Source organism: Patagioenas fasciata, chromosome 1 (genome assembly GCF_037038585.1).
Source record: "Patagioenas fasciata isolate bPatFas1 chromosome 1, bPatFas1.hap1, whole genome shotgun sequence".
NCBI lineage: Eukaryota > Metazoa > Chordata > Aves > Columbiformes > Columbidae > Patagioenas > Patagioenas fasciata.
Window position 1 is genome coordinate 101,036,665 of NC_092520.1, and position 22,511 is coordinate 101,059,175.

Genomic DNA, 22,511 nt, shown 5'->3' on the forward strand with positions numbered 1-22,511 from the left:
ACATTGTTACAACCCAAATATCTGCACAGAAGAAATCTCCAAGCTTTGCCTACTGGGAATTGTGGTGGAAACATGGGGATTCAGGTGCCCCCCCCATGTCAGCGACATTTCCCACCAGGAACAGAGTGCAAGACTACCCAGGAGCACAAGCACTGCCTCGGCACCTGGCACGAGGTGATTGGTACGTCATGATCTTTGGGAATAAACATCAGAATAATGACATACACAGATTGGGAAATTGGGGAAAATGTGGAAGAGAAGAAGAAAAACAAAAACCACCGCACAAAAGGAAAAACACCTTTTATTTTCTTCAGTGGAAAATAAAGCAAGTATATTACAAGCTTGTGACAAAATAAAGATTTGCTGAATTAGCAAAAAAACCACAAATTACATTTCTCTTTACCCTTCTGTCATTACAAAAAGAACCAGTATGCTCTTCTTCAGGAATTATCAAATGCAGCTTTCCAGAGCTGTGCTACAGAAACTTCCCTTCAACAATCCACAGCAGATTCTTACACCAATTACAAATATTTGGAGCTCCCTGGAACTAATTATGTCAATTTTCCTACAAATGTGTGTTGGTCTGTACTCCCCCACCTTCTCTCTCCATATCTCTCCAAACCTTTTCATTTCCAAGCTCCCACAAAACATCGCTAGCGTCCAGCTATGACACCCAAATACTAACTGGGCGGAAGGCTGACAGAGGACACTAGCAATGGTCACCCTGCCACTACATGGCCATTACACTCACAGAACAGACTCCCCCACTGCAGAGGAACGACTTGGGTCTTTGCCCTCTACTTAACTGTCCCTTTCCCTAAAGGGAAGGAACTTAATTATATTTTGGTCCTCTACTCTCCAATAGTCGGTTCAAACTGACTAAACATTTTAAAGCTTGTTTGAAAGAAGGGACCAAGCACAGACAAGTACATATATCTTTTTTCACCTTCACAAACCAGCTAATAAAACTGAAGAGGGCTGGCAACACTACAGGAACATCTTGACTTGCTACTGACTCATTTATTCCTCTACCCAATTCTTTATTTATTTTCCTGCTTTTAAGTCTTCATGAACTTTGTTGAAAGCTAGGATGGTTCTTTGGTGTCAGAGCAATGTCTGTCATATATATACACAAATGGAAGAACAAAAAAACTCCCATAGGTAGTACCTTACTAGTAACATCAACATTTATTGTTTCAGGAATCCCTCTTCCACTGTCTTCTACGTATTACCACTCACACTCTCCAAGAGGTTATACATCACCTTAGATTTGCTTCTGAAAACAGTGACAACATGGCGGGCAGCATGGCATTGACAGCCAGGCTGTGGGTCAAATTCTGAGTTCAGTGGCAAGCTGATGTACCTGACCAATAAATGATCTTTTCTGACTTCCTTCTTAGGTGTCAGCATAATGGTAAAAAATCACCACCACCACTACCAACAATAAAAAAAACCCCACAAAATAAACCAAACAAACATAAACAACAACAAACCACAACCAACCAAAAATAAAAAACCCACACCAAACCAACCAAAAAACCCAACCAAACCAAAACTAAAACAACCACGCACTTTTAGTAGAAAATATGACTCAATGGGAAATACAATGTGTTCTAAAGCATTTGAAACAGCAATGGAGACATACCTGACAAGGTCCGTGCTATTTACCAGCAGTGTTGTGTTCACCACCAAAGGCCAGTGTCTTAATGAGGAAAAACATTTTGCATGACAGTTTAAGGAACTAACGTTGAAGTAACAAACCAAGCTGTACACTTCTTTCCGCAACTAACCTAAATATTTTTTCCTCAATCCTGAAAGTGCCCAAACCTTGTATTCACTATGTATAAGCACAAAGCATAGAATATTTTATACACATTTCCAAAGCTAGTAATCATATTCTAGCAGTGCAGTGTATCTGTTAAATTGGGAAGCTAACTGATTTCAGCATTAAAAATTGTTGGGTCAAGACAATATATCTGCAAGATGTTGTTGCATTTGTTAAGATAACAATATTTGGTTGGCAGGTACACCTCTTCTGGGTACATTTCCTGGCTACAAGTTTGATAGAAACTTGTGTGCAGCTTGTACCATTAAAGGGCAGAGGATCTGATGAAGGGTACCCAAGTTCAAACTGCCTTCACTGTTCTCACTCACTGACTGTCATGTGTTCTAGGGAGACAAAACATCAAGAACAAAGCAAGTCCTTGCAGGAAGGGATTACAAGAAAACAAGGATAACGTAAAGCAGCAGCAGTATTTTCCCCTCGCTCAGTTTCTCACATGCTGCGCTATCATGGACTTAAAATGCTGCAAGGACACTGTGCTCCTCTCACAGCTGGGCAGGGACATGCAGGACGGTGCCTAGGTAAGGAAGAGGCTTTTTTCACTCTGCAATACAACTCTAACAGGGGATAGGGTTGTTAATTTTAGTTTTGTGTTCTGTACAATTAATGAGACCACTGGGATGCAATTCACAACCAGATGCCATAGAGAGCTACACAGTTTTTTTAAGTTATAAATATTTAGGTTCTTCTGGAGCTTTTTATGAAAGCAGGTACATTCATGGGACACTGCTAACTAAAACATTAATAGATGTTCAGTCTAAAAATAAACACACTTTTTCTAGTCCCCAGCCCCAAACCACATACAGTGCAACAACTGAAACACTCCCATGGGAGGTTTGTTAGAAGAAAAATTAAAACATTAAATAATTACACAGGAAGACAGAAAATAATTACCTGATTGTCGTTTATTCAAAATGTATTACCTGCCTGTCTGAAAGTCCCAGTTCTACCACATGCATCTTTTACATCCTCGGAAAAAATGTTACAGAGAAGACTACAATTTTACTTACTATGATCTGTTTCAAAATAACTTTTTCCCTAGGAAAAGTGCACAAAAGAATTGACATGTATTCAAATGTTGGAGAACTATATTGACTTTTCTATGAACAGAAAGTCCATGGTTGAAAAGTCCACATGTGAGAAGCCTGTATTTATTAATTTTGGTTAGCTTGGAAATGCAAGGTTTTCCAGGGAATTTGGGTGAGAATAAAGAGGGGTGAAACACTTTGAAACTACTACCAAACAAGGATACAAAAGATTTGTTCCACCTGAGACTACACAGCAAAAAGATAAGAGTGAAACAGAACTGGAAAAAAAAAAAAAATCTCTGCATTGTAGATGCTATCTAATCACAGCATTATAAAACATTATCATTAATTTTGATTACACGTGGACCCAAAACCACCGACCAGATCCCTAAGGGAAACCTGTACTTAGTGGATTGCCATTATGTCTTAAACCAATAAAATATATAATTACTCACAGGACAAGCACACTGAGTACAACTCTTGAACACCGCCCTGTTAGCAGAGAGAAGGGGGTTCCTCAGGAATGCAGCTGGACAGAACTTCAGCTGGCTGACATTGAACCCTAAACTTCTGCTTCAACTTTGCTACCCCTTCTGTACTTCGTGGTTTTTGTTGTTTTAAAATTGCAAAACTATTCTGGCTGGTTATTCTCTGGTTACTTTCACGCTTCTCCAGTTCAAAGGAGGAGCGCTGTAAGATCTCTTCTTTCCGTTCCCCTTCAAAATCAGACAGGAACAATCTCTTAATACATTTTGGTGACTAGGAGACCTGGAAGAGGTAACAATGCTCTCCCTTTGGCAGGGAGAATTTTGGTGGGTTTCATTGTTATGAAGCACATGGGAATCATCTGGGCCAGCTCCTGGGAGGCATAATTGAATGCTTATGTAATGATCTATATTGAAACCAGAATTGCACAAATCCTCAAGAGACAATGCCTTTCTGAGCAGCCTACAGTGTCACTTCATACACCTCAGTCTTCTGTATAATACTGCTAAAAGACATTGCTTTAGGTTACAATAAACCTATACTTTGGGAATTCCTCTCCTTTTTTTTTCAAGTGGGAATAGTGAACACTTAAATAAAGCTTTCACACTAGGATGTGTTTTTATCCTCATTTTGTTTGGACACAAAACTAATGATACTGTGTTACTTAGCCATTCTACTTTCTGTTTCCCCCTCAATACCTTTTAAGGAAATCTGACGCTGACCAAGAAGAACAGAGAAAACCCATTAATGTTCTCCCTGAAGTGAAGATGGGGTTTGCCAATTGCATCGGTATCTCAGGAGGCACAGCACTTTCGGCAGCTGTAAATGATTATCCATTTTCATTGGCAGAAAGTAGAAAGAAAGCATCCACCATGCTCAGGACCAGCCACAGCCTGTACAGAACTTTGTAAGCTGGTAGGTCAAAAAAACTTGAAGAGATGAGAATAGAGAAAGAGTGCAGCCAGCACATAAGAGGGGTGACAGTATTGTCCTGATTTGGATTAGTGACTGGGTCACAAGAATAAGCATGTTGGAAAATGGAGGAGAACTCAGACTAATGAAGTAGGAAAAAGCAAGAAACAGAAAAACAGCTTCATTATAGCTCTCCTGCTCACTGACCTAATTATTGTTTAAGTGTCAGCTTCCAAATCACACTCAAGTTGTCAGCTACTTTGATATTATCTATTCTCACTTAGGTTTGAACAGCTGGACTCTGTCTGAAGCAAGTACAGTAGTCATGAATAATATCCTCTAAGTGCATTATGTTTATCCATGACTAAACTCACATTAGCCAGGAATGCAGCACAATAGGAGTGAATGTGGAGAACAAAACAGTGCTGAGGACCCAACATTAACACCACACACCCACTGAGAATTTTACTTTGGGGCAGCTCTCATTTGATTCCATGACCTGAACATTGTGCAGCACCGGGACTGCAACAGATATGTTCTTGGGATGCATGTTCTGCTTCACTTTCATCCAAACGTAATACAGTTTGAGTACTCTGAAATTATTCTGAATGTAAACCAAAGCACAGTGACAATTAAGAGTTTTGCTTCCAAAGCATACTCCTAATCTGAACCAAAATGCTACTGCAGATAGCATCAAGGTGTACTGTTTGACTACACTCAAGGCAGTAGTGTAAGGAAGTTGTAAGGAAGGAAGCTCTAGATAAACGACCCCTCAACAAAGAACCAAAGGTTGTTGTGGGGTGTCTGGCAAAACTTCCTGCAGAGCTACAAAACTACTTTGACAAATAAGTTGACAAAAACCAGAAATAACCTGAGGGTCTCCCTCAGGCAAAACAAAAACATCAAATCAAAGAAACAAAAAAAACCTTCATCACGGTGAGATTTCTGAAGTAGTCTACATGCTTGTCTCATGTCTTCAACACTCTGTTCTTACTGTGGAATTTAAACATGGATAATACACAGGATACCACAGGGCCCAATCTAAGAGCTAAAAACCTGAAATATATTACCAAAGTGTTTGCTCAAAAATACCAGGAAAAAAAAGAGACACATATACCTAATCTGTGAACTAGGAGACAACCTAGCCAACCTCCATGCCGCCAAAAAACTCCACAAAACAAAAAAGTACATTCCCTCCCACCCATACGCAAAGAGTGGAAGCTTGCAATTACAGACTACAAAGTTAACATCCAGTTTATGATCATCATAATGTATATTGTCAATAACTTCCTCTCTTAAATGTAATCAGTTTCTAAAATAATAAAGTAATGCACAAAGTCAATACACAATAAGCTAATGAAACTACATTATGTACGTCCTGCCTTGCATTTACAGGTGGCTGAAGTTTTAAATAATGTATTGATAAATTCTTTTATACTTGTAAAGCGATAGCTGCTTATTGAATAGCTATTATGTATCTAAAAAAATACAGTGAAATAGAATAGGCAATGAATCTGCTAATTCTTAAAAAAAAAAAAAAAACAACAACAAACCACATCAACTGTATCAGAATTGTTGTAGACTTGTTTTCTTTGCAGTGTGTTTTCACTCACAGCCTCCATAAACTAGAAGCAGCTTTTTTCTCCCCTATTTTTCTCCCGTTTTCATACAAATGAAACATTTGCATGTGTTTTGTAAATCACAAACAAGCCAATTTTCACTTTGCAGTTTAGATCACGTCCATAAGAGAGAAGGTTCAAGCAACAGTATAAGGGCACAGTCACTTCACAAGAATATAATTCCATTGCAGGTACAGTGTTTGTCAACTCAAAAGGTCACAAGATGAAAGCTAAAAATGTACTATTTTTCCTACTCTGAATCTCTCACAGATACTTTCTTCCCCAACACATCTTAAAAAGCAAAACCATGACTGAAATGTCACAAATAATACCCTCATGGACTTCACAGTAATATAAACTGGCTGTGCAAAATTCAGCCTCCAACTATATCAGTCTGTATCCAATACTCAAGTCTACTCTTTTCACAGAAAAAAGAGACCTGACAGTTTCATACATTTGAAAAACATCCTCAACGCACTGAAGTTTTTCTTGAAATGTTTACAATACTGTGAAGGGTAAGGAGCAGTAGCTATTTTTTTAAAATCTGTTTCCCGCTAAACTACCAGTATTTTTCAAGCTGCTATTAAAGAAAAAACAAACAAACAAACAAAAATAAATAAATAAATTTAAAAACAAACAAAAGAAAACAACCACCAAAACAAAACAAACAACAACAAAAACAAAAAACCAAAAAAAAAACCAAAAAAAAAACAAAAAAAAAACCACAGAAAGATTCTAGGTCTCAGAATGTGCATTTCTGTAGCCAAAAGAAACCTGGATAATTTCATAGTGGCATCTTTGTTTTGCATGCAATAACTTTATAACAAACATAAGCCTACTACTTCATTAAGTTTATTTTGCTTTCCTGTGACGAGGCAAAGGTGAGGCAAATATTCTGCTCTGTAGAAAAATAATATTTAGCACTTGTTTGGCACGTCCATGTCTTATACCTCATCTAATTTAGAAAAATTAGTCAGAAAATAATAAAAAGGAATATTGTTGTGAAGTGCTAAATTAAGCTAGAGGAACGTGCAAACAAAGTCTTCTCTTCCAAATATTTATGCACTGTCAGCATGTTTCAATACAAGTTTCCACCCTGCCTGCCTTCCCCTGAAGCAAGGCACATATGACAGCATTTCAAAGCATGTTTTAATGGGATTTTCCAGTCAACCAAAAATCAAACTGCATAGAAGTGATGGAAAAGTCATAAATACATATTTCACCTCACTGAATTTCATGGTAACTAGGGAAAAGATAATGAGGCACAACTCCTTTACAAATCTTTATGAAATTTTCTGTCACACTGGGAAATTGCATCAAGAGAGCACAGAGAAAGGTGTACACCACCAGAACCCACAGAACAGCTGCAGTCATACTTCTCAGTAAAACAGAAGGCTAAACAGCCCTACAACTCTGGAAAAAAAAAAAGAAGAGTTTTTTAAATACTGCTGTTTCCCTCTCTCAAAACACCCATGTCCATTTCCCCTCGTATCAGCTTTACCTGAATTCGGAAATACATGAAGATGCACACATTATGCTTGTCTTTTTTACTGCCTTACACTTCTTTTTTCTAAGTAGGATTTGAACAAACCTACACACGAAAGTATGTCAGCTGATTTACACATCTGGAGTATAATAAAGCATGATGTTTGGGCTTGAGGAGGAGTCAAGGAATTTTTCTTCCCTTCTTACCACTGCTACCCATTCCTCACCAAGGATTAGAGCACCCCATGTGGGCTGATGCAGTTCTGTGGTCTGCATTACGGCTTTGTACCTCTCCCTCTGACCTCCCTCTCCTCCTTCAGGCCTTTGGTCTCCAAGAAAGGAAGGATGAGCTTCCTAGACTGTATCTGCCACCCAAATCAACCTGGCAGGCAAGTAGTTTTGCATCCTTCCTTATTTACCTCGTAGTCTCAAAAGCTTAAATTACTTTTGGTTCAATAAGATTGAAATTAAGTATCAATGTTTATTTTAAATGAGTACAATTCTTTAAGAATTACAAGAAATGCAAAAATTGAAAACTTCAACAGTATTTCTTTTCAAAGGGTGTGAACACAGTTTTCCTATTTTGAGGTTGTTTTCCTTCAGTAAAAAGGCTTAGTGTCTACCTGGGGTCTCCTTATGTCCTTTAGTTCAACAATTTTACTTATTGGTCCTTTCCAACCAACTACTACAGAACAGAAAACCTTAAATTCATTTAAGTTTGCCTAAAGCAAACCCAACAGTATAGAGGATGGAGGCATTCTGAACATTGTAACTGTCACACATTGTAACTTGAGAAAAGACTGGAAGAAAAATTAACACCTAATTCAAATTTGTCATTTATGAAGAAATAAATAAACCTTTAAGTCACAGCTTATAAATGATCAACCACACAGCATAAATCCATAGGGAATGATGCTGCACGAGTTCCAGCAGTCACAAAACTATCAGTATCAGGGCATACTTATGAAGAGTTCTGCATGCTTTCCAGCACTGTGAAAATACTAGAGGACCTCCCAAAACTAAAATAATAATTCTACTGATACTCTCCTACTGGTTTAGTACAATACTCGTTCTGCTTGTGAGTAGGAAATACAAAAAAAGTGTATAACAAAAACAATTCAGAAGGATTTTAGCTTTAGAAATCAGTTTTAAAAGATTTAAAGCAAGAAAAATTTTACACATACTGAGGTTCCTAACACTGACATGTCAAATTAATGTATCAAATTTGTGTGCAATTAACCATATTTGAAGATATAATTGATCTTAGTTGTGTCAAAAGCATACACATAATTTAAATGAAGTTAATTCTTGAAAACTTTATTCACATCTGGAAGATACTCTACAGTATCTAACATTTGTTCTTGGAAGATTTAAAGGGTGTTTCCCCCCCAGTTCCCAAGAAGCTGTACACCTACTCCAGCACCTAAACAATGTGAAGGAGGAGTCTTCTAATGCAAACAAATACACTGCTGACATTTTTAAAATCTGGTAATTCTGTTATATTTATTTATATATGTAATACATTGCAGAAATCGTTGGAGAATCTTTCTAGACAGGGTGTCCACAGTAGGTGCATCTCTACTTTTTGTATTTCAGGTGTAGATTACTTCAACCACCACCCCCATCCTGAGGGGAAAAAAAAAAAAAAAAAAATCACAGAACCATTGGGCAACCCAGGTTGGAAGGAACATCAAAAGATCATCTGGTCCAACCTTTCCCAGGAAAGGGAGCCCAGATGAGGTTATCTAGTACCCTGTCCAATTGCATCTTGAAAACGTGCAGTGATGGAAACATTGCCATATCCCTGGGGAGGTTGTTCCAATGAATATATACTTCTCACTGGAAAAAAATTTCTTTCTTAAAGTTAGATGAAAACTTTAGGAACGCTTGGCAAAGGTTGGATCAAAGAATGGCCACAGTGAAAGTGCTTTGACGCTTCAGTTTTTCTGAGACAACTGTAGGTCTCATGAGCTGGTAGTGTGGCTCTTCTTTACAGTTCGTCATAAGTGATATAAGATGAATTTGTTCACCTTTCTGAGTCTGACCCCAAGGTTCACCAGGTTCTGGGCTCTCTTGAGGGACTTCCTTGTATCTTCCTCCTCCTTGAGCAGTTTGCTGCTGTCCTTTAAAGATGTCAGCAGAGGAAGATACTGATACACTGCTGCTTCATGGAGAGTTTCAGAGTCAGCACTTAAATCCATCCCAGCTAAGGTGCTGTCTGAGCAGGTAGTCCCCCCACCCAGTCATAGTCCCACTCCCTCTCTTCCGTCAATACAAGGTCTGCTGGTAGCCCCTAAGGCTGGCCAGAGGTAGCGAAGTGGAAAGCCTTTTGTGTGCTTATCAGTATGCCTATTTTAGTTTGACTGGTTTAATTTTAAAACTTATCAGCTCCCCAGTTCAGTTGACCTCACAGCATTAATAGCACTACCCTTCCAGCACAAGGGAAGCAGTCAGAATGCAAAACATAGCAAGGATGGAGGGGAAAAGCAAGAACTCCTGTTTTCAGGCAGTAAGGCAAGCTTAGATCAGCTAAGCTGCTTACAAAGTCACACACTCAGTTTTCCAGACTAAGCCATGCCTTTATTTTGCTGCTGCCTGCAGCTCTGATAACCAACAACAGCAAACAGAAAACAGTACAGTGAACCGTTTCATTTCTGATACTCAGAACTGCTCAGCAGTGCCGAAATAAAATGTCATGGACTGTTCTAATTTCAGCTGTCACAGGGGAAATCTATAGGAAGACAAGCAAGAGAGTCTGCTAATAATTATGTTGAGACCTCATGCAACCCTTTCCCATAGCCACGAGAACAAAGACCAGAGACAGAAAGATAAACAGAAAGTTGCTTCTCATCCCAGCTTTATTTAGCAAATAGTTTGAAGAGAAATACTCTGCAAATCAAAGCTGAATATACATAAGGGCAGTAAACAGCACACTGATAAACCTGGACGTACAGAACGGTGCAAAAGTTCACACATCTGATGAAGCCACTATTTCCGAATTTTCCTGGTAGCATTCCCACAAACTGTCTCTCACTAGCAAGCTAACAAATTCACACTTTGAGCCAAAAAGGAATAATTCTTCAATGCTAAGTAGTAGACATTTAGAAATAGAGCTAATTATAATAAATATTACATTTTAGACAGTTACATTAAACAGTTAATTCAGCAATAGGGATTTAATGATTAATTGCTGTAAATTGAATCTTGAAACCAGTCCACAGCATTCACTCTTATACTATAGGAAAACAAAGAGCTCAGCAAAACAGGAACATCCAGAATTACCACAATAGGGTATAACGCCTTGGTGTAAACAAAAAAATCTCACCTACCCTAGAGTTCTGGCAAACATACTTCACCAGGATTAAGTTTTATCTATGATAAACTACTGCAATACCACCTTTCACATAGACTCTCTCTGGATTTTAGTGCCATTTAATCTGACCACTGCTGGACTAATCATATCGGTCCAAACTGACCACCGCATTGAAAAAGTGAAAGTACATTGAGTATGTGATCTTTAAACCTCAGGTGCCAACTTTCAGTGAACATCATTCCAGAAGCATTATGAGAAGGTTGATTCAAATGCTTTAAAAGAAACACTTCCCTGAGCAGATACACAGCAGAATGTAGTGTGTAGAATGTGAGTGATCTCAAACTTTCACGATGCAATTGCAGGATAGCTTGTCTTTTCCTCACGTAAAAAAAAAAAACAAAACAAAACAAAAACCAAAACAAAATCAAACAAACAAACGCAAAACCACAAAGCAGCGTTCTTAGTTTGAAAACAGGCAACACTTCTTGTGCTACTATATTTTCCAGAAGTCTTAGCCCTGGATGCTAACTCCAATGTGTTGGGCTGTGTAAATATGTTTCTTGTCAGATTTTACAGGTGTATTTTTGAACAGATGTGTAACTTCAGATAAAAGTTAATCATTATGTAAAATATCTGTCACTAAAAATAAGCTATAGCCTGAGATATGCATAAAATACCTTTCAACAAACATGTTTCCTTAGCAAGGCAAAACACACAGTGTGATTCTAGGTAGTTAGTATGTAATTTCTTCAACTTCCAGGAGGAAGACAGGCTTTGCTTTTGAAATGTAGCTATTTTAATAATGGTGTTCAGCAACCTTGACTAAAACACAGATCACCTGATAATCGGTACCATCAAAATACTGGCAACAAGAAAATGGACTAAGCGTATTTCAGACCTCACAAATGTGTATCAAATTTTACTTAACAAAAATCAGTAAACAAACCAAAGGTAAACAAGGAAAGGGCTGGGTATTGTCAGATTAGATTTTAAAAGGTCAAATAGTTATCGACATCTGAACTCAAACAAAAATAGCTGGCAGGAGAACAGATATTAGACATTAGGTCATTTAATCCACTCCCTGGCCCATTCTGTATTGTTCTCTACTGAACATTGCAAGTGCTTTTGTTTATAATGTGGAAGAGGAGAGGAAGCAAGGGATGGGGGAAGGAAAGTCGATTGTCTGTGGAGGCTGAAGGAAAAAAAACACATTACAGAAACACGAACCAAAGAAAGGCAGTATCCTGGAAACATAACTGATAGAAATTTGTGTAAGGGCATGATGAAAAGCAGCAGAGAAGTTCAGAATTGAGGTGAGAAACTGAAAGCAAGAGCTCCTAACAGGATGGTGCAACTAAAGAAAATTCTTGCCTATAGGTCCCTGGTGTCATTTGTTGAGTAAACAGGAAGAAATTAAGCATATAAGATCTCTGTGATTAATGGAAGAGGAAAGTGGAGGGGCAAAACGGCTTAAGATTTATCCCAGCACTCATACTGGGGGTAAGTGGTACCAACTGAATCTCTTGTTCCGCCGCCCCACCTCCCCATCCCTCCTGCGCGCCCCCCCCGCCCCAATTTAGCTGTTTATAAGAGCCAGGTAAGAGTCAAAAGTAAGTCAGATATAAACTTGTTTTTCAACCTGATTAATTCTGTGATCCACCTCATGAGGTGGATATGGAAATAATTATGCTTTCACAAATGAAGGAGGTCACAGGGGTAGGCAGGACAAAATGATGGGCAAGAGGATCACAGGAAAAGGGACCCGTTTAAGATGACACAGCCAACAAAAACGGTTCACAATACTGTGGTCTAAAAGAAGTCAGCACTCTGCTAAAGTATGTTTTATCCCTGCTTTTGCCACAGAATTAATTCAAGACATTCAATTCATTCCGTAAATTACTTAAAAATATTGTTTCAATGTGAACGCTAACCACATGCATTTTATTTTAGGGGTGTCTCTCCCAAAATCTGATTGCTTGATTTGCAAAAGCAGCATAGGCTTAGACAAAAAAAAAAAAATCAATTTGTTTGCACCTGTGCATTAAATATAAACCAGGACACTGAACTCAATACCCTGAAAAAAAATCAGATCCTACCTGGACCAGATTTGGTCTCCACAGTTTTATTTTTCATGTGGAGCAGGAAGATGATTACTTCCTTGTCTTAGCAGAGTTTGTCAATTAAGGGAGGAATTTGTCTACTACTGAGTTATTAAGGTGATCAGCACAAAAGAAGACACAAGGACGTTTATAATTCCACAGTCAAAGCAGAATTTGAACACAGATTTGAGTCATATTCAGAAAATAAATCTTGATGTCACACAACCAAATTAATGGGGATAAGACCAAAATACTTCATCTCCTTAATACTTTGAATATAACAGGAATTTTTAATGCAACAAACAATATGTTATTACTTACTAAAAAACTGTAGTCCAATCTAGATGTACAAAGAGGCTGAATTAAAGCTAAATAACTTTAGTGCTCTCTTCTTGATTTATGAGTGCTTCTGGAAATGACCATGTTAGTATTTTAAACATGTGTAACTATCGACATTAACAAAATAAAACTGATGCCACCATGTTATAATTTCAACACCTACAGGTGTTACAACTAGATGCAATGCTTTGCCATTTGAGCTAATACACTATCTTGCAGCATTAGTTGGATGCAAATTTCTGGATGAACCTGCCAGAGAAAGGGATAATCCATGTTTTGTCTGGGGATTTTCTCGTATTTGCTAATCCAAGAAAACGAAGATGCTCAGGAATCCCAGACTCTATCCTAATCTGTTCTGGAAAACAGAATTTTATTGCCTAAAAGACATTGAAGTGAGACAGCTGAACTGATGAGTGTAAAATCTTGCTCCTCTGTTTCCATTCAGTACTTTCACACAGAAATTCCCCATTTCCTCTTCTCTGGCCTCTAATCTCACTCCCTTAGTGTAGCAAGGACTATTCCTACAAACTCACCCTTACTGGATATGTCTACTCAGACTCCTAGTCACTTCTCACACTTGTAAACCTCCCCCACAACCGCTTTATCAACGGCACTCCCTCTGTTCAACACAAGGCCCAGAATGCACAACATTGCAGTTGCACAATTCCTTTACAAAGGAATGTGCATGCCCAAGTGTATACAAACACATATGTACACAAAAAAACTCAGTGCTTTTACATAGATACCTATTAATTTATATACCAAAAAATGAAGTATTTTTCTCCACATCACACATCTTTCATTGAGCTAGCATAAGCATCCCTATGGCAGTGCAGAGAACCAGGGCTGAACACTAACTAGGTTAATCAGAAAAAAAAAAAAAAGTTTAAAATGTTAGTGTAAATCTGTGGGTAATGCCCCATGGCACTTCACCCCACTGCTGTATAAACAATAGTGTCAGCATGGGGAGAAGATGGTATAGAAGGCGACAATGAGCAGCAAGGCTGCAGAAAAAGCAGAACTAGGGCTTTTTTGAGTGACAGCACCACCCCATAGTAATAATAAATTTAAGATCTTGATTTTAATCTAGAACACCAACATATGCATAACCGTACCTCTTATCTCCCCAGTCTTATCTATGACAATGCGGTTATGAAAACCTGAGATTCTTTCAAGTATCTTCATTTGCTTACAGCTGTCTTCCCTTTCCTCACTGGCTCCATTCCTCTATGTCTAGTTCCCAACAAGACTAGCCACTGCTTGCTCTTTCACCCCTCCAACAGTGCAGCATTCAACCCCAGTTTCAACTGTGATGACGACCAGGTTCCCTGCCTCCCTCCTGTTTCCTGTGGATATGAATAAATTGTTCTCTTGCCCATGTTAGGCCTAGGAGAGGTCCATCAGACCCCTGGAGAATCAGGTTCATAGCCTAAACATACCTACCCATACTCAGCACCTTAAAGCTCCAGCAGCAGTGACTGCTGTGGCTACTGCGGGTCTAATACAGATGGAGTTTTTGGGTGACTGCCAAAAGTGAAAAAAGTTTTAACAGGATTGTGAAAGCTTCAGATGGTTGTGGTTTTATTTTGTGGTTTTGGTTTGGTGGTGGTGGTGCTTTTTAAAACCTAAGAGAAAAATTTATTAGCTGCCTATTTTGAAGAAAACCATTAGGCTCTTTCGAAAAAGAAAGTCCGCAAGATTTTTCCTTTGTTAAATATAGCCAAAACATTTTCTTCCCTGGCTTAACTGGAAATGGCAAAAACCCCTTGGGGGAAGTTTTCCGGGCGGCTCCGCCAGCAGTCGCCGGAGCCCAGCAAAGGGAAGAGGGAGGGCGGCCGGGTACGTTTCATCCATTCTCCCCTTCGAGGGCCTCCCCACGGCCCCGCCGGGCGAACCTCCACACGGGGCGCACCCCCTCACGGGACTCGGCCCCACGCACGGCCGCCGGGCAGCGTCAAGCGCGCCCCACTCCGCCCGCTCACCCGCAGGCCCCCCACAGGCGGCCCCGCTCCGAGCAGCCCCCTCCCCGGGACACCCCGAGGAACCCTGCCCCGCCCGGCGGGCGGCAGCGCCTGTGTCTATGGGTGCCCCCACAGGCAACCGAGGGTCACCGCCTTCCTGCCAGCCCCGATCCTCCCTCACGGCGCGGCTGCCCGCGCCGTTCCCGGGACACTCCGGCCCGCCCTGGCCAGCTCTCCGCCACGCTGCGCCTCTCCGCTCCGCTCGGCCCGCGGGACGGGGCAGGAGCCCCCGCGGCGGAAAGGTGCCGGCCGGCCGGCCGACCGACCCACTGCCCGCGCTGCTCCGCACTCACCGCTGCCGCCTGAGACGGGGATCTGCCGGCGAACCGTGTGCGGGCGGCGGAGGTGGCCGAGTGCTGCTGCCACCCCGCTTGCTGCCCCCGAACTCTCCCGTGCGCTCCCGGCGGAGCAGGCGACACCACCGCGCATGCGCCACAGGCGGCTGCCCGTGCCAGCCGCCAGGGGCCGCGAGCAGAGGGCGGCTGTGAAGCGGGGCGAGCCCCGAGGCGACGCGGCGCGCCGCGGGTCGTTCCGCACTCATTCCCTCGCTTCCCTTCACCTGCGAGGGGCCCGTAGGGGAGGCTCGCTTTCCGAGCTGGCCTGGGGCCGACCCCTTCTCCGGTCTAGGGTGACCCCTCCCGCCACCCCCGTGGGGACCTCCCCTCGGCCGTCCCCGGAGCCCAAAAGACCCCGTTAGGGCTCGGCGGCAGTTGCTTCACTGCTGCCCTATCGAAACGCCCCCCACGCGTTTCCAGTCCTAAAGTTTATCTCAGTTTGTCTGTACACATAAGTGCAGCCTTTCTTGTGGTGGGGAACTGTTTCCCCCACCTCTGCCACGGCAATTACGTCCTTTGATGGAGAGCTAAAAATAGCGAATAAAGTGATGATTTTCCCCTTCACTGTGTCCTCAAGGGTGGCTGCGTGAGGTGGTGAGTCTTGCTTTCCAGAGGTCTGGGACTTGGGGTGTGCTCAGGTCTCACTCTCTGGTAGATGTGCTTCAGGAACCCTAAACGCTTGACGTTCCACATCAAAAACTAAGGCTAAATTGTGTTTTTTGTGCTGTCGAGAATTAGTGCTAACTAATTTTTGGTCCTTCCTCTGAAACCGAAAGGCTTGTTAGATTAATTTTTTTGGTTTCTGATTAGTACCTTCATTTTCTCCTCTATGATTTTTCATGGATGCGTATGGAAAGAGGATAAAGCTGCTCAGAAAATTCACAGCAAATGAATAATCCCTACCTGACTTCAAAGGTGCCGTTTGTTGTCAGTGGTGCAGTGACCTGGTTATAAGTGACTTAGGAACGATTCACAAAAGCAACATCTTGGCTTGCCAGAAAAGAGATTGAGGCCTGAATGGTGTGGAGTGTAAAATACCATTTATTCTGTGAAAATGGAAGTGAAGCTCCCTATCAGTATACAGTGTTCTAACTTTATATTTGCTGCTTGTCTTTATATTCAATGTTCTGTGGCTTAAATTTTTAGTAGATTACTATGATGTATACTGGTACTGTTTACCTTTAATTTTATATTAACAGGCAACTGACAATCAGCAGAAAAAGCAATGAAGTAATAGTACTGTCATAGAGACGTTTAGTGAACAGAAAGATGAGACACAGGTTGCAGCAGTTCAGGCATGTCTCAGCTTCTTTAATGGATCGTGACCTATAATTAAAGGTAAATGCTTTCATATGTGTCAGCTGAGACCTGACACTGAAACCATCAGGATTTAAACAAAAGAAATTACATTAATATGTCTGACAGTACTTTGACAGAATTGTCTAGAAATTCAAATCCCTTGAATCAATGAGAGACAAAAGAGCTCTGCTCTTTGAAAGTTTGCTGAGGCTCTGACAGCAAGTCATCAGTAAGTGCTTTATAGATTTCATACGTAGCTGAATCAGTCAGGGTCACAATGAAGCTTAATGAGAGAGAAAAAGATAAGGTAGTTGATAACTGTTAATATTAGCATCATATGTAATATACTTTTCCCAGTTCACAGTTTTCTCAGTTTCTGAATCCAGTAGCTTCCATGTTTCATATGAGCTCTTCTACACAACAGACTTCACCCCACAATGAACAGTCTTTCCAGTGTTGTTGAACTGACAATTAAAACCAGTCTGCAGACTTAATTCCAGTTGGATACAAAAAAGTATTTCAATAAAGCCCTCACCCTTATCCATTGATACGTGTCTGTGAAGGATAAAATTTGTATTAAAAAAAAAAAAATGAACAACCAAATGAACGGTTCAACTAAACCATTTAACATTGTCTGCATAATTAGATTTTCATTTATTTGTTTAAAGCATTGATTTCTATAAATTCAAGAGCATAGGTCAAAAATCAAAACTGAGAGGAGGAAAGGGACTTTGAAAGTGATACAATTGTACTGTGTTCTCTGTAATACACCACCAGTGTAATAACAGTGTAATACTCTTTACAGTCAAAAGACTGAGAGACACAGGGAGACACGCTATACAAGCAAAAACTGTGCATAGAGAAGAAAAGAATGTCCCAAGTAATTTTCATGTTTCATTTTTGTATTGCATTTGTCACAGTAAGATGTATATTTAGAGAATATGGATGCTTACACTCTTATGATAGATTTTTACCTTTTCCACAAAGAAAAGTTGTTGTAAACCCATTTGATCTCTTGAGAAGTACTCCTTCCCTGGAGACATTCAAAGCCCGCCTGGACACATTCCTGTGCGACCTCACCTAGGCGTTCCTGCTCCAGCAGGGGGATTGGACTAGATGATCTTTTGAGGTCCCTTCCAATCCCAAACATACTGTGATACTGTGATACCTTTGTAACATGTGCTTTCAGCTGTCTGCAGAGACAAAAGAGGTTATTTCTGAACTCCAGCAATCCTTGGTTGCAAAAATGACCTTAGGGTATGAGCAATTTTCATAAATTAGAACAATTGCCAGGCATTAAGTTTGTCCTGAACACTAACCTGCACTGAGATGGTTTCATTACTGGAAGAACATAAAATTGTTTTAAAGCTACTCTAAATTGTTTTGGTTGCCCCTTGTCTGCAGCCAAAGTAGAAAAATGTTTGCCAAGAGAATAGTGACATGTTAAGGATTAATCGAGTGGCATGACAAAACCCATATGATTTTCAAATGCTCTGTGTCTGATGTTTCAAGGAATGTTTAAGTTTTGCCAATAGCAATTCAAAACAGAAGATTAAAATATGAAAATTTTATATGCCATATTGACAAACTTTTAGCTCATTTTCTCTTTTCCAAAATACATTTCTTTTTGTTTTGTTTTGCAGTTGCATCAGTGAGAAAAACACTATTTTGCTGATGTTGTTAATACTTTTTAGGACTACAAAAGCGTCTTCAGTGCTATGAAGAAGAAGTTCAGAGAAGACTCAAATACATTTAAAATAAAAGTTACAATTTAAATTATGGTGTTGTTATTGCTTTTGAAATACAGATAACTATATTCTATTTACAGCCCTCAGAATGTGGGGCTTTTTTTAATTGTAGACATAATTCACTAAACTAATGATTTATTTATTTACTAAAATGAAACCATATTTTGTAATTCAATATACATATACCAATTAGTTTTAAACACAATAAAAATAAAAGACAGGGCATTTTATGACCTAGCTGCAACTTTAAAAATATTTTAATAAATAAATGATGGGAAAGGTACAAGTTTTAGAAACTATCTTTATCTTAGAGTAGAACATTTATCAGAATAATGGCTTCAGGTTTGTACTAAAATAATACCACTTGACATTTCCGTGGCATGAACAAGCAATAGTGGCAAGTTCCGTTAGGTTTCTTGAGAGAGTAAATTGCCTTCCTGGGGATGGTCTCCTCTGAACTTTGCATTTTCTTGTGCGTGATTTGGACCAATTTTCATGTAAAAGGCTGAATTTTCCTGCCTACCGTAGCCTAATGCAGGTCCTGTTGATGCTGTTTTCCCTGCTGATGAGAATGGGAATATCTGGTGGCTCATCGTGGCCCTCTCACAGGACAGCAGCAGAGGCAGGTCCACTCTCCTCAGCTCAACCTCTTCCCATCTCCTCTCTGAAGCAGCAGCTGCTCTGGGTCCTCCTTCCTGTCATTTCCCCATATTTGGCTGTAACCTACAAATTGTTTGGCAAATTGTTGTTGTTAGAGAGAATGAAAGGGGGAAAGCAACTGCTCATGCAGAGATGTGGCCATCGGCTGCTGCAGCATTTGAAGTTCACGATGTGCGTATGCCTGAGTCATGAAACTTGAGTTTGACTTCTAATCCCAGTACTGCCAAGGTTGGCCCATTCTGAATTGAGGGCTTAACATTTTCTTCAATGTCCTTACACCTAATTCTAATGCCATGATACGTGGTGACAAAGCACTTTCCAGGGGTCCACATTCTGTTATTACCATACACCAAGGCACTAGTCTGATATCTTCTAAATACATAGCAGGCAAAATGGCAAATTGTAATCCTTCTCAATGATGAAGTTAGAGGGGAGAGCTCCAGTGTCCACACACACCCGTGAAATTTGTTTGTGGGTGTGTGGCAGTTGCATGCTCCCTCCCCTGATGAGATCTGGAGCTTTCAGTAGGACAGTTGATGGCCCTTTAGCACCTTTTGTACCTCGCTGTGCCTGTGCTGACATCCATGTCCCTTCACCCCAGGGCATGGTGACTCCTCACGTTCACACCCCCCCACACCATCCGCTGGCTGGCAGAACAGAAGGGGTGGGACCCTCAGTCAGCAGGCAGGGTCCTCAGCCAAGGAGGTGCCCAGGCCTGGAGAAGCTGCAAAGCTTCTAGACCATGCTTGTAATGCCCACAGCCAGATCTGACCAGGCTGTAAAATGGGACCCCCACTGCAGACCCCCTTCGAGTGACTTTCTTCTGGATATATCCTTGAGTGAGCCCTTGCCCACCCCAGGGCAAGTGATTATTACTTCTGGGCACCCTTAAGTGAAAGAGGCCTCTGGTTTTGTGAGTGTGTGCATGCTGTGGATCCTCATTATCCTCATGTGGTCATGCAGCAATAATACCCTGAACTGGTATATCAAACCTGCAGTTTATTAAATGTTGCCGGAGTGCTGAATAATTTTGGATAAACCCTGTTTCTAGTTGGTTTATTTGCTAAACAGTTTGGGCTAGAATAAAGCTTGTTTGCAGCTTGTTGTCTGCCTAAATTGACTTTGGGATGCCTCCATGACAGTGGAGAACTGCCTAGCTCTTCCACGCACCTCCGACATCCCCCCATGAGCATCTTGCAGATATCTGGAAGTCTGGAAATAGATGTGTACCATGTGAAGAAAAGAGGAGGAGAAGTCAAAGGCGTATGTGTAGGCAAGGCCTGAAAAAGAGCACCAGAGAACAGAAAGAAAAGGGACTTCTTGCCACCACCTCGTAAAATATTTCTGGGAAGGGGTGGTTCATCAGCTTGTGTGGAAGCTCAGATTAATTAAGAGGCAGGTGAACGTGAAAAGAAAGTGCAGCAAAAGTACAGTTCTTGTGGTAGAATGCTGTTTGAAATGTAGAAGACAGCAAAATGAAGAAAAGTAGATTTTGCAAGTCTATATCAAAGGCAGCTAATCAGTATAAGCAAAAAGAGACATGAAATCTGACTCAGAAACTGCTGCGGAGACAGGAGGAGCTTTTAAGGAATGAAGGAGATTCCCAAACCAGGTACAAACTTTGTGGGTGCCTGGAATTCAATAATCTCCCTGCAGCTTGGCAGGACAATGGAGACCGGCACACACTGTTGTAGGTTAGGTCCCCAAGAGTTGCGAATTTGCGTCTGCCTTTCTTTGGAAGGCAGGGAATTTTTTCTGTAATAATTTACAAATGCTTGCCACAGGATGTTTGAATATGTTGTATTCAACCATATATATTTAACTTAGTAGCAGGTGGTTGGGAAATAACCAGGAAGGCGATAGATGAAAAATATCTTTATAAGGGCTAGGAAACAATATTTAACTTAATAATTATGCAGTACTTTCTTCCTTGATTCCAGGCACATTGTACAGTTTGTTTGTGAAGGCTTAGAGCCAAAATCTCAAAAGGGCAATGAAAAAGTTAAAAAAGACGATGCGAACAAAGGACAAGTAATGTCACAGCCATATTGGAAGAGAGCAAACTATCATTGGGCACTGCTGAAAAGAGTGGAGACATAAAACCAGACCAATCTGTAAGTAGAACTCATTGGGGAGTCCTACAGTTATGCAGACTTTCTCCTCAGAAATGAATCAATTTTTAAGGATATAGTTTAATAAAATTTAAATTGGGAGAGGTATGCCTGTTCCAAGGTGGAATTTCCAGACAGAAAGGACCCATTAATACAGGCAATGGATTTGCTCTGTAGGTACTTTCCCTGGATTTTTGAAAACAAATTCAAATACCTACTCTTCTACTTCCCATATATGAGGTAGGGAAACATTTGGGTTCTACTTCTTGGAGATTCCTCACTTTGGATAAATAAGTATTTGCCAGAACAGCAGTGGTAAACCCACCTGAAGGTCCTAACTTCCTGTTAAGCTGAATGACTTTGAGTTTGCATGAGTAAGACTTAAACCTCAGTTTCTTCCCAACTTCTGTTTTGGTATAGAAATAAGTTTGATTTTTTATCTCATATCTGCCATAATCTCTAAGAGTAAACAAACAGTCATTTGATTTTAAAAAGATTGTCATAGGCAATTAAACAATTGCTTTTAACTCCATGCGACCTTCAGGAGGTACAAAAGGTATAGACGTACAAAAGTGAGAATCTAGCCAGACCTTTCTGAGGTGAAATAATTATCATTGTCAGGCAGCCCAGAGGCAGGATGAAGAGTGGGAGATACAAGGATTCCAACTGAAGGGAGATGGAAGTCCCAAACCTATCTCAGTATAAGAACTGTCAAGACTTAGAAAAATGGATGGAAGCAGAGTTGTGGCTGGCACAATAACTGTGATATTATATTATTTTCTAGAAAAATATTTTATAGTATATACCCTAGACTTAGGGACAGCATACACATATAAAGAAAGAGGGCTTTACAAAGTTTTGTTTTGTTTTTTGTTTTTTGTTTTTTTTAACATGTATAATATGGTACAAGTAAAGATACTTTTAAATACAGAACTTCCTTGAAATGCGCAAAGGAGAAATGTATAAAGTATCATTTACTGCCAAGAATAGTGCAGGTTTATTTTGAGCACTGCCTTTCAAACTCACATATTAACTTTTCCTGTTCATGCTGTGCATTGCATTTGCACAGCTAAATTGTACCTTGCACTGGTCTACTTCCCTGGATATTACACTTTCACATAAATGTAACCGGTTTATTATCTCTTTATTATCAAACCAAGCAAACAAAGGTAAAACCAAGAGCTTTCTAAAGTGCCATGTCAAATGCAGATCC

At 40.3% G+C, this 22,511-nt stretch overlaps 1 protein-coding gene and 1 long non-coding RNA gene across 4 annotated transcripts in view; one reads left to right on the forward strand and one right to left on the reverse strand.

Moving 5' to 3' along the window:
• The window catches only part of PRRG1 (proline rich and Gla domain 1), a 31,359-nt gene extending 15,658 nt beyond the window's left edge, over nt 1-15,701 (reverse strand). For 2 of the 3 annotated variants that reach the window (XM_071812048.1, XM_065859880.2), the window contains exon 1: nt 15,439-15,701. In XM_071812048.1, the coding sequence (XP_071668149.1) occupies nt 15,439-15,686 (248 nt within the window). In that variant the 5' untranslated portion in view covers nt 15,687-15,701. The remainder of the gene's footprint in view (nt 1-15,438) is intronic. The other variant, XM_065859889.2, reaches the window with a different exon arrangement.
• Nucleotides 15,619-18,547, forward strand: LOC136114524 (uncharacterized). Its single transcript, XR_010653094.2, has 3 exons — nt 15,619-16,074; nt 16,680-16,818; nt 18,423-18,547. It is a non-coding gene; the product is annotated as an uncharacterized lncRNA (long non-coding RNA).
• Nucleotides 18,548-22,511: the final 3,964 nt, after the last annotated feature.